This window comes from Podarcis raffonei, chromosome 2, assembly GCF_027172205.1.
Source record: "Podarcis raffonei isolate rPodRaf1 chromosome 2, rPodRaf1.pri, whole genome shotgun sequence".
In the NCBI taxonomy this organism is placed as follows: Eukaryota; Metazoa; Chordata; class Lepidosauria; order Squamata; family Lacertidae; genus Podarcis; species Podarcis raffonei.
The window spans coordinates 105,538,371-105,549,946 of NC_070603.1; the positions used below are offsets into that span (position 1 = coordinate 105,538,371).

An 11,576-nucleotide genomic window follows, 5' to 3' on the forward strand; every position below is an offset into this window, starting at 1 on the left:
AAGCCCTGGTCTGTGGAAACTTGTGCCATAATAAGCTTCCTTGTTGTACATTCCACTGCGGGCATTAATGCGTCCCAACAAATCCGCAGTTTCTCCAGCTTAAACATCCCATTCGTTCTGTGCCTGCTGTTCCTCCACGGGGAGCGCGCTCCTTTATCCAGTCTCTCCCATTTATATATTCAACGGCCCTCCCTGGTTTTGTTTCGTATCTGCCAATATTAAGAAGCTGACCAAAAGTTTGCCACACACAAAAAATACTGTCACGCAGCGGCATCCAGGGGCTTCTCAGAACGGGCAAGAACATGCCTGTTCAGACTACCTTTATTATCAAATAAAAAGCCCCGTCGTTTACCAAGTGCTTCGCAGGTTAAATCATTTCATTGTCATAAGAACTGAGCAAAGTTGGCTTGTTCGGTTAGAACCAACAAAGCATCTTTCCTCCCAGACTTTGGCTGAGGTGGGATTTGAACAGGCCTCTCCAGTCTAAACTGAGGACAGCATTTATATTTGCTCTCCCTCTAGCATGTGGCATCTCATTCCTGCATGCCAGGGGTGGGGACCTTTTTTATTGTCGAGGGCTGCATTGCCTCAGGGGTAGTTGGGGGGGACGACAGGACACATGGCTGGTGGTGGTAGGTAAGATTGGAACAAAAAGTGGACAGTGCACTCCCTTCTCTCTCACCCAGTTCACTTCCTCCTTTTTGGCTACCCCTTTTTCTTCCATTTTTCCTTCCTATCTGCATGAAATTAGGCCAAGGAATGAGATTTCCCACCCCATCCCTAGTGCTCAGTGATGTGAGTTACCTGCTAGCTAGACCATGCTGACTTTTATCTGGAGTAGCTCTAATCCAGCTCCAAACAATTTCTACCTTCCAGGCCAAAAGGCAGCTTACTTCTATATCCATCACCTCAAACTATGGAATATCTGCAGCATTTATTACTGTTCCCCCCGACTTCCTTCCTCAGATGTCTTATATAAGAGGAAGAGAATCAACAGGAGCCTTCACTTCTGATCCTTGTTCAGCGATGGAAACAGAACTGCTGCTGGCTCCTATCACTGCTCTGGAGATTGTGGATGATCACCTTGTTGCAGGTATGTGGTGGGCCAGAATACCCTGAGGCAATGGCAGGCCACAAGGCAGCCTTCCCATGTTGCTGTGTAGCACCCTGCTTGTGGTTAACGCTTAGCTGGAATGAAATATTCAACGCAGCAATAGAGAAATTAAAATAATAATTTATTTGTCAGACAAATAAATGAGAGGCACAGTGGTATATGGTTACCAAAAGCTCTGCCTGCCTTTCAGCCCTGTTGACCAGCACTTATATTTCCTCAATCCAGCCCCCTTGCTCCTCCTTTGGCTGCCTCTGTCCAATCAGCCTGGTTGAAATTCCTATTGGCTGTTTGCTAGAACCAATAATAAAAGATACACCCATTTCCTATTACCTTTTATGGGAGACAAAGAGCTATATTTCCTTCTATCCATAAATGGCAGACAAGTAGCCATATATCTTACATTAGCCTCAACAAGGCACCTTAATTACCAGTTCACCTTTTGCCCCTTATTTCTAAAACAGATGGCGTGGTATTTATGTTTTATCTAAACAGAGATCTTGGGTTCACCTTCTCACACACCATCAATGAAATAAGAATCTAACATGAGAATCTAACATTTCTTACTTTCCTTTGCCTACTACCTTCAGACAACATCATACAATATCCTACATAGCTTTTTAAAAGGAAAAGACCTTTGCAGAGTAAAAAAGATCTCAGTTTAAAAAGAAACAGCTTAAAAGGCTCTTTAGACTACTCCCCCCTTTCTGCCAGCCAGATGCTTTTCTCATTAGCCCTATTAAAACCCTATTAAAATATGGCTCTTTGTCTGATGGGAGGCACATGGTATTATTTTTAGTTAATTAATGTTTTTACAACTTGATTGTATTCTATAATATGTAGGGTCAATGTAACCTTTGCTCTCAGCCTGCTTTTCCCTTTTATGACTTTGTATTTCCCTTTTATGACTGCTATAAATCAGAGGGGCCCTTTGTCCAAGAGGATAAACACCTGCCAAAGTCCTTAGCAGCTGCTTTCCTGTTTGGCATGAAAAATTTGCAAAACTTTTATCAGATGCCTCAGCTGGAGTCCCAACAGCTGTGGTCAGGGGTGGTGTGAGTTGCAACATCTGGTGAGCAGAGTCCTTTCTGGTGGGCAATGGGTAACATTATGTCAAGTGTGTCAGATACCAAGCCATGGCACTGAACACTTGGTGAAACGAAACATGATACAGTGGTACCTCGAGTTAAGTACTTAATTTGTTCCGGAGGTCCGTTCTTAACCTGAAACTGTTCTTAACCTGAAGCACCACTTTAGCTAATGGGGCCTTCTGCTGCCGCTGCGCCACCGCTGCACGATTTCTGTTCTTATCCTGAAGCAAAGTTCTTTAACCTGAGGTAATATTTCTGGGTTAGCGGAGTCTGTAACCTGAAGCGTATGCAACCCGAGGTACCACCGTAATGGAGGGCTTGTTTCAAAGCCATGTTCTACCCAGCTGAATAGCCAAGCAAAGCAGGAATCAAGGCAGGATAGTGCATTACAGTGGGACAGACAGGCACCAAGTCAGGGGAGGAGCTCAGAGCTCCTGCAAGCTGGTTTCTTAGATTTCATAAATCCTGCTGCTGGGGAAATGATGCTCCTAGAGATTATAGGAAGTGGGGGACCTATCAGAAACCTGTTCCCATTTCAAGCAAGGCAAAAGTTGTGGGTAACATGATTCCATAGGGACGGTTTGACAAGAGGCCGTGCGAAAGCTGCATCAGAAGCAATACCAGATTCGGCCTTGGTGTGTCTTTCATATTGGGACCAGGCACCATATATGTCAACTTTTCCCTTTTCTTGCGAGGAATCCTATTCGGAATAAGGGGATTTCCCTTTAGAAAAAGGGAAACGTTGACAGCTATGTCAGGCGCTGCTGAGGTTGTGTGTGGATCATGTTTGTGAGGATGGATGCTATTGGAAAGAGTACACTATATCTATCTATCTATATCTATCTATCTATCTATCTATCTATCTATCTATCTATCTATCTATCATCTATATATCAAATGAGGTGATTCTAGCCTCTTTTCCTCCAGGTGAAGGACCCTACATTGCCATCTACTCCCTGGAGCCTGATGCCAGCCAGTCAGCAAGATGCTACAAGAAGGTCCTTCGAAACCATAATGTCCATGGTATCAAGGAGCAGCAGGATGCGGCCCCAGCACCAACCGCCCTAGCTGTCTTTGGAGGCAAAGGCCTCGTCGTTTTAGAGCTCAGCTTCCAGGGCGGCAGGGCAAAACTAGCCGAACTCTTTCCTTTCCGAGAGCTGCATGACTGGATCTGGGACCTGCAGTGGTTGGAGGCACCCGGCTGTGTGGCTTTGGCCCTGGGCCACAACTCCTTGGCACTCTACGACTGCGCTGGCCAGAGGACCCTTCGAGAAGTGCACTGCCAGGAGAAGTGCATTCTCTACTCAGCCCACCTGGTTGGGAGCAGCTGGGACACGCTGGTGCTGGTGGCTGGCACAGTCTTTAACCAGCTGGTGGTCTGGTGCGCGGCCGACCCGCCAGATGACACAGGCAGGGTGAAGCCCCGAAGCAGGATCAGCGGGCACAAGGGCGTCATCTTCAGCATCTGTTTCTCAGAGAGCAAAAGCATCTTGGCCTCGGCCTCAGATGACAGGAGCCTGAGGCTGTGGGGCGTCGGCGACCTCAGATCACCCCCTGACCCTGTCCCATGCTTGCTGGTGTGCTACGGGCACCAGTCTCGGGTCTGGGCGGTGCGCCTGCTCAGCAGTTACGTCCTCAGCATTGGAGAAGACGCCGCTTGCCTGGTGTGGAACTACCAGGGCGAGATTGTTCACCGTTTCAAAGGGCACAAGGGGCGTGGCCTCCGGGCAGTCGCCGCCCACGAGAGGCGGGGCTGGGTGTTCACAGGCGGGGCCGATTCTGGCATCAGACAGTGGCTCCTTAAAGGGCAGGGCGACAGCGGGAACAGCCTTGTGCGGCTGGACTTCCCCTCACCTCGCAGAAAAGGATCTCCCAGAGCGGTGAAGCTGGTGGATGTAAACCACCTCCTTGTGATGACGGACGCCGGGGCCGTCTACGCCTATGACTTGACCTCCAAAGCCTGGGCGTTGGTCCTCGAGGATGCTGCGTATCGGTCCTACAGCCTCCTAGAAGTCTCCGTGCTCATCAGCGGTGTTGCGGTGTGTGCCATGGGCAACCTGTTGGGACAGGTTAAAGTCTTCCCTCTCCGCAGCCCCGCAGAAAGCAAGGAGCTGAAGCTGTATGAGGGGAAAGTGCACAGCTTGAGTTGGGCCTCCTATGCAGGGCAGGATCCTGGTTCTTGCAGCCTCTTCGTTTCTGGAGCAGCTGGTTCCCTGCTGTGGCTGGAGGTCTCTCTTGGCCCACCTGAGGGAGTCGCTGTGGTGGTGAAGCGATGTTTCCGCCTGCCACTCTGCAAGCAGCGATGGCACACGTGCGCCGCCTTCATGCCCCAGGGAAAGCTGCTGCTCTGCGGCGACCGCAGGGGCTCCCTCATGCTGTTTGAGTGCAAGCCAGCTCAGGCATTGAGCAGAGGAGCAGGAGTCGGCTCCTCGGACCCAGAGGAGGTCTCCGGTTTGCCTGGCCCGGCCTTTCCTCTCACAGGGGAAGAGCTGCTCGCTGAGGGCCCTGTCTCTCTGCTCTTCGGCCTACATGGAAAGCTTGGCGTCACCTCCATCACCTGCCACCAGGACTTTGTCTACAGCACTGGCCGGGACAGCTGCTACCGCCAGCTGCAGGTGCAAGGCCGCCAGCTGCGCGTGCTGAGGAAGCACAGGCCATGCAAGGGCCTGGAGTGGCTGGAGGAGCTGCGCTTCGGCCCCGATGGGAGCATGTGGGTGCTGGGCTTCCACGCTGACCGCTTTGTTCTCTGGAGCGCCAGCAGCAACGAGATGCTGCTGTCTGTCCCTTGCGGTGGCGGCCACCGCTCCTGGAGCTACACCCACCGCCTCCAGGCGGGAACCTTTGCTTATGTCAAATCCGGGGATGTGGTGGTGCACCAAAGTCAAGGCGCGCAAGGCGGGCAGCGCATCCTCAAGGAGTCCCTGCACGGGCGGGAACTGACATGCGTTTGCCACATCGGGGTTTTGCAGGCACCCGGGCAGGAGCCGCTGAGCACCCTTGCCACCGGCAGCGAGGACGGCACGGTCAATATTCTGAGCTACAGGGCGCAGTCTCGTACGGTGACCCAGCTTGTGGCTCTGGGCGACCACATCTCGAGCGTGAGAGCGCTGGCTGTGGCCAAGGACACTCAGTCCAAGGCAGGAAGTATCTCTGCCATCCTCTTCTCAGCTGGAGGACGGGCCCAAATTGAGTGTTACCGGATGCTGCTTAGCCCCAGCCATGGCTCTAGCGGAGGTGTGGTCCATCAGCTGGTCCACGTGGCTTCTCACCGCCTGGATGAGCAGTGGGACCGCAGGAAGAACAGGCACAAGCTCGTCAAAATGGACCCAGAGACCAGGTAGTAGCTGTGGCCTTTCCCAGGAATTTGTATTCTTAGACAGGGTCATGGGTTCTCAAAAAGCAGACAACCTGCACAGGGGATGTTATTGATTCTCATATAGGGAATGTGGAATCTGCACTCTCTCTTGCTAACCCCTTTACCAACAAACACCCCCCCCCTCACAAGCACACATACACACACAGGCTTTTCCTATTGTCACACAACAAGTGGGCACAATGTTCACATCCAGCCTGGAAGACTTGAGATAGATAGATGATAGATAGATAGATAGATGATAGATAGATAGATAGATGATAGATAGATAGATAGATAGATAGATAGATAGATAGATAGACAGACAGACAGACAGACTAGACTAGACTAGACTAGACCCTACCCTATTATTTTGGCTGTAATTTGTATTAAACTTATTTTAACATATTTTTAAATGGCTGTAACCCGCCCTCAGATCTTTCTTATTTTATTTTATTTATCAAATTTGTATGCTGCCCTTCATCCACAGATCTTGGGGCTGTTCACAGTATTATTGAAAAGCACAAAATCAGATGATGACAGGCGGGTGAGAAATCAAACAAATAATCTAAAATACACAACCGGGTCTAACAATATTGTAGCAGCAAGAGATTAAAAACAAAACCAGTAGGATAAAACAATGTGAATAACAGCAGCAAAAAAAATATCTCTCTTTGCTCTGAGGTCTGTTTGCTTAATTTTCCAGTCTCAGAATTCCCCTCCCCTTCCCTCTTCTGCTGTACTCGTGCTTAAGAATGCATTAGTACAGAGAGAATAGGGAGGACTTTGGGCGTCGAGTCCATAGCAGGCAACATGTGCCACTTTCCAGCTTGTGTGTGTGTGTAACTTTTTCACTGCTCTGGGTATGGATAGTGTGTCCCAGAGAAGGTAACTGATAACTTCTGTGTTCCAGATATATGTCTATTGAGGTCCTGGCTGGTGTGGAGTACCCAGAGCTTCCTGGTCCCTTGCTCTTCCTAGCCGCTGCTTGCAGTGATGGCTCTGTCCGGTAAGGAGGATGGTTGTGCTCTCCCTTTTAGGGGCCTGTATAGCTGGGGTAGGGACACAGTCAGGGGTCCCTTTACCTTTACCTATAGCTGGGGTGGGGGGTGGGAAGACGAGGGGCAGAATGAAGTAAATGCTTCTCCCTCCCATTTCCCAGAGCAGCACTTTCCCCAAACTAGAGAAAGGAACATGAACAGAAAAGAAGCTGTAGCGCTTGGTACAAAGGATGTGGCCCTTTCCCCCTCTTTAAAGTCGGAGACTCTTTTCCTTGGACTGACTTCACTGCTCTCATGTCTGCATAGCCTCTTCCTGCTGCTTGAGCCTGCCCAGAAGCTGCAGCTTGTGGCAGAATCCTTTCACCATCAGCACTGCGTCCTGAAGGTCCAGGCGTTTGCATGTAAGACAGCAGGTGGAGGAAGGTGAGAATGGAGTGGCTACACCCCACCCCCGGTGTGCTTAAGATGCACCTCCCCTGAGTTTACTACTGCCGACCCATCAGGCCCTAGAAAGCTAATTTTACCCATTCATCTTCCTGTTATAGAAGGCACTTGTTGAGCAGCGCTGCCACCGACGGGAGCATTGCATTCTGGGATCTCGCCCCTACCCTTAAGCGTGCTGCAGAGGCCTTGAAGGCGGAAGGCACAGAAATGAAGCTTCTGGGTAGGTGGTTGTGTTGACTGCCCTGTTTGTGCATCCTTGAAGTTGTTGTTGTTTATTGTATAACCGGGACAGCTCAGTGGGTAGAGCAGGCTTCCTCAACCTCGGCCCTCCAGATGTTTTTTGAGACTACAATTCCCATCATCCCTGACCACTGATCCTGCTAGCTAGGGATCATGGGAGTTGTAGGCCAAAAAAAATTGGAGGGCCCGAGGTTGAGGAAGCCTGGGGTAGAGCATGAGACTCAATCTCAGGGTTGTGGGTTCGAGCCCCATGTTGGGCCAAAGATTTCTGCATTGCAGGGGTAGGACTAGATGATCCTTGTGGTCCCTTCCAACTCTGTGATACCATGATTCTGTTTCTTATATTCAGCCCATGTGATTGGGTTGCCCCAGCCACTATGGGGATGCAGCTCCCAATGAAAGAATGAATAAAGCAAAAATAAATACAATTCAAATCTTAAAGCCTTCCCGAACCAGGGCTGCCTTCAGATGTCTAAATTTATATATTTGCTTAACTCTTTGACATCTGCCGGGAGAGCATTCCACTTTACGCAAGGAGGGAACCTTCAGAAGGCCCTTGGAGATGGACCTCAGTGTCTGGGCTGAACGATGGGGATGGAGACGCTCCTTCAGGTATACTGGGCCGAGGCCGTTTAGGGCTTTAAAGGTCAACACCAGCACTTTGAATTGTGCTCGGAAATGTGTACTGGGATCCAATTTTGATCTTTTAGGATCGGTGTTATGTGGTCCCAGCACCCGCTTTCTGGATTAGTTGTCGTTTCTGGGTCACCTTCAAAGATAGCCCCACATAGAGCACATTACAGTAATTTAAGCTGGAGATAACCAGATCATGCACCACTCTGGCAAGACAGTCTGCAGGCAGGTAGGATCTCAGCCGACGTACAAGATGGAGCAGCTAGACAGCCACCCAAGACACAGAGTTGACCTGCACCTCCATGGACAGTTGTGAGTCCAAAATGACCCCCAGGCCACGCACCTGGTCCTTCAGGGGCACAGTTGCCCCATTCAGAACCAAGGAGTCCCCCGTACCTGCCCACCCTGTTTGTGACCCTCCTTCTTTTTCTTTTCTTTTTTAAAATATATAAATTTTATTAGTATTTTCCACACAACAACAATATGAAAGATATAAAAAAATAACAATACACAAAACACAAAAACCAACATTAAAAAAACACACCAAAAAACCCAATTCCATATCTTACAAGTTAATAATATAAACACTAAAAAGAAAAACAAACATTGATTTCCACCAATCCCACAGCACCTCCATTATCTCTCATTGTGTCTTCCTGTTTTCCTTATCATCTCTATCCTATCATCTAAATATAAATCCCTCTTTCTTATCCTTTCACTTCACAAAGTTATTCCAGACTCAGCCAGATTTCTGTCCTCAAACCTTGATTTTTAATGTATTCATTTAGGCACCCACATTCTTTTTTTACTTCACTTTTTGGTTTCTGTCTTATTATGTCTGTCAATTTGGCTAATTCTAAGTATTCTGAAAGCTTACATAACCACTCTCCCTTAGTGGGTAACTGATTCCCTTTCCAATACTTAGCCACCAGGATTCTTGCTGCAGACGTTGTGTATAAGAAAAAGACCCTCCTTCTTTTTCAAGTGTATACCACCCTTTGCGCTTCCTCCCAGCCTTGTACACTTCCTTTGCCTGTGTGTGTTTTCCAGACCTGGGTACCCCAGTCCTGACCATCCGGGCTCACAGCTGTGGAGTGAACAGCCTCCACATCCAGCAAGCAGCTGCCGGGCATTTCCTGGTGGCCAGTGGCAGCGATGACGGCTCCATCTCTCTCAGCGCTGTTGAAGTGGATGCTGGAAGTGATGCCGACCAGGAAGCCGTCGCCGGGACCGGCATCCGCCTTCTCAGAAACTCCTCAAGGGTCTGCGCCCATGCAGCTCACGTGACGGGGGTGAGGCTCCTGCAGCCGGACTTCCTCCTCTCAGTTTCGGTGGACCAGCGGCTGACGCTCTGGCACCTTCGCGAGGACAGCCTGTCTTTTGTCAGCAGCAAATTCTGCCACGTGGCCGATGTGGCTGGCCTGGAGTGCTGGGAGGCTGGGGCCCGTAACTGCCAGAGCGTGATCTGTGGGCAGGGGCTGGAGATCCTCTGCTGCAGCCTAGATTTGCCAGGTGCAGAAACAGAAAATGGTGTATGAAGGAGTGTGGGCTGTGCAGCCGCCTAATTCTGTTGGGGTGCAGAGGAGTTTGAACCAATAATAATAATAATTTATTATTTATACCCCGCCCATCTGGCTGAGTTTCTCCAGCCACTCTGGGCGGCTCCCAATCAAGTGTTAAAAACAGTGCAGCATTAAATATTAAAAACTTCCCTGAACAGGGCTGCCTTCAGATGTCTTTTAAAGATAGGATAGCTGCTTATTTCCTTCACATCCACAGGGTAGATGCCACCACCAAGAAGGCCCTCTGTCTGGTTTCCTGTAACCTCACTCCTCGCAATGAGGGAACCGCCAGAAGGCCCTCGGCGCTGGATCTCAGTGTCCGGGCTGAATGATGGGGGTGGAAATGCTCCTTCAGGTATACTGGGCCGAGGCCGTTTAGGGCTTTAAAGGTCAGCACCAACACCAACCAGGGCACAGAGGGCTGTCATGCGAAAGCAGAAAGGACCGTAAGAAATATAATAAATAATAATCATAATAAATTTTTATTTATACCCCGTCCTTCCCAGTTCAGAAAACCGGGCTCAGGGCAGCTAACAACAAATTTTAAACACTTAATTGATGCAACAAAAAACAGCATAAAATACAGTATAAAACGGGAATAACAATAAACAAATAAAAATACTTTGCCCCTCTCTTCAGGGAGAGACTGCTTCTGCCATAACCATGCAGATACTGTCCCTGATACAATATAGCTTCCCTGCTTTTCTTTGCCTTGTGGCTTGTGGGCAGTCATACCGGAGCTTCGCCAACCTATTTTGACAGAGGGCCTGTGATGAGAAATGCAGTAATAAATCAAGCCCACCCGATGCCAGTCCCTCTGCCTCCGCTGGTTAAATGGCTTAAAATGCCTTTTCCTTGCAAATATATGTTCTGCATTTCAGCCTCCTCTTCTGATTACCGCGGAGAAACGTAGGAAGCTACTTTATACCAGGACAGACTTCTTTGTCCAACTGCCCCAGGGTTTCTCCAGGGTCTCAGGCAAGTCTTTCCCCCTACGCCGCCTATTTTATCATTTTAACTGGCGATACTGGGGATCGAACCTTCTCTGTGCAAATAGCGTTCTCTGCCTCTGAGCTGTGATCCTACTCCTTAAGGAGACCTAATCACAGCCTGCAGGATGGTCAGATGAATCCCATTCACATGGATTTGGGGAAAGAGCTGATCACCTGGTGCCTGCAATGCCCTGGGCCCACAGAACTTAAAGACCCACCCTCCCATTGCGGAGGAGGGTTTCTTGTCGCACTGCCTACAGGCTCAAAATTGCTACAAGATCACTGGAGTGTCAGGTGCTAATCAGTTCAATGGGCAGCGACATTCCTGTGTGCATCTGCTGAATGACATCCATTTAGACTGTAGCACTGATAGAAGAGGACTGCGGAGGAGTGGGGATGTTCACAGAATGTCTACCCGGGTGGGAGATGGTGTTTCTTTAAAAAATAAAATAAATAGAGTTGTGTACATACTGCCCTTCCTCCGTAGATCTCAGGGTGGTTCACAGCATAAAAATGCAAGATAAAAACACAAAACACATGGAGTAGAATTGGGGTGAGAAGTTCAATCATATGATGCCTGTTTGGTGCAGGAATTGGGATAGATTGAGAATATCCTGGAGGTACAGACTTGCAGGGAAATGGTTAGCTTTCTGTCCATCCCCCCCAATTACCATAGGAAATGCGCTTGAGTTTTCTCTGACCCCCCCCAATACAATTTCTATTTCCTCCAATTGAGTTTCCTCTTCCGAGTCAGAACTTTTCACTTTTCGGCTGCAGCAGCTTGTGGCACCTGTTCAGAGGGATTTGCTCGGTTGCCCAAAGTCCTGCACTCAATAATTCAGCGGTTGAGCCCTGGAGTGGCTGGGGTTTCTGGCCCCCCAGCAGCGCCATGCATATTTCATGGTCCAGATTGCAGCAACGGGGAGGTCACACCAAGGCCCCTTTGTCTGCAAGTTCAGCACGTGGGCGCTGCTGTCACGCACTGCCGATTCCCAATGGCCTTCCATCTATTTGGCTCATAGATGAACAGCCGAGCTTGCTGCAAAACGGGGCGATGCCGTCCCGAGCTGCACCGATCGTGGGATGCACCCTGTGGTGTACGTACCAGAAGGACGCCGAGTAGCAAGCTCCCCAGACCATTCCAGACCTC

General features: G+C 49.4%; 1 protein-coding gene across 3 annotated transcripts; it reads left to right on the plus strand.

The window, feature by feature from the left end:
• Window positions 1-622: 622 nt before the first annotated feature.
• Window positions 623-11,575, plus strand: WDR6 (WD repeat domain 6). Of its 3 annotated transcripts, XM_053378411.1 has the most exons (7): window positions 623-1,093; window positions 3,130-5,539; window positions 6,468-6,563; window positions 6,862-6,978; window positions 7,101-7,219; window positions 8,923-9,384; window positions 11,163-11,575. In XM_053378411.1, the coding sequence occupies exons 1-7, from the start codon at window positions 967-969 to the stop codon at window positions 11,261-11,263; spliced, it is 3,432 nt and encodes a 1,143-aa protein (XP_053234386.1). In that variant the 5' UTR covers window positions 623-966; the 3' UTR covers window positions 11,264-11,575. The 3 variants fall into 3 exon arrangements, with proteins under 3 accessions (XP_053234386.1, XP_053234388.1, XP_053234387.1); XM_053378413.1 differs by lacking the exon at window positions 6,862-6,978; XM_053378412.1 differs by lacking the exon at window positions 11,163-11,575 and having other exon boundaries at window positions 8,923-10,888.
• The last annotated feature ends 1 nt before the right edge of the window (window position 11,576 follows it).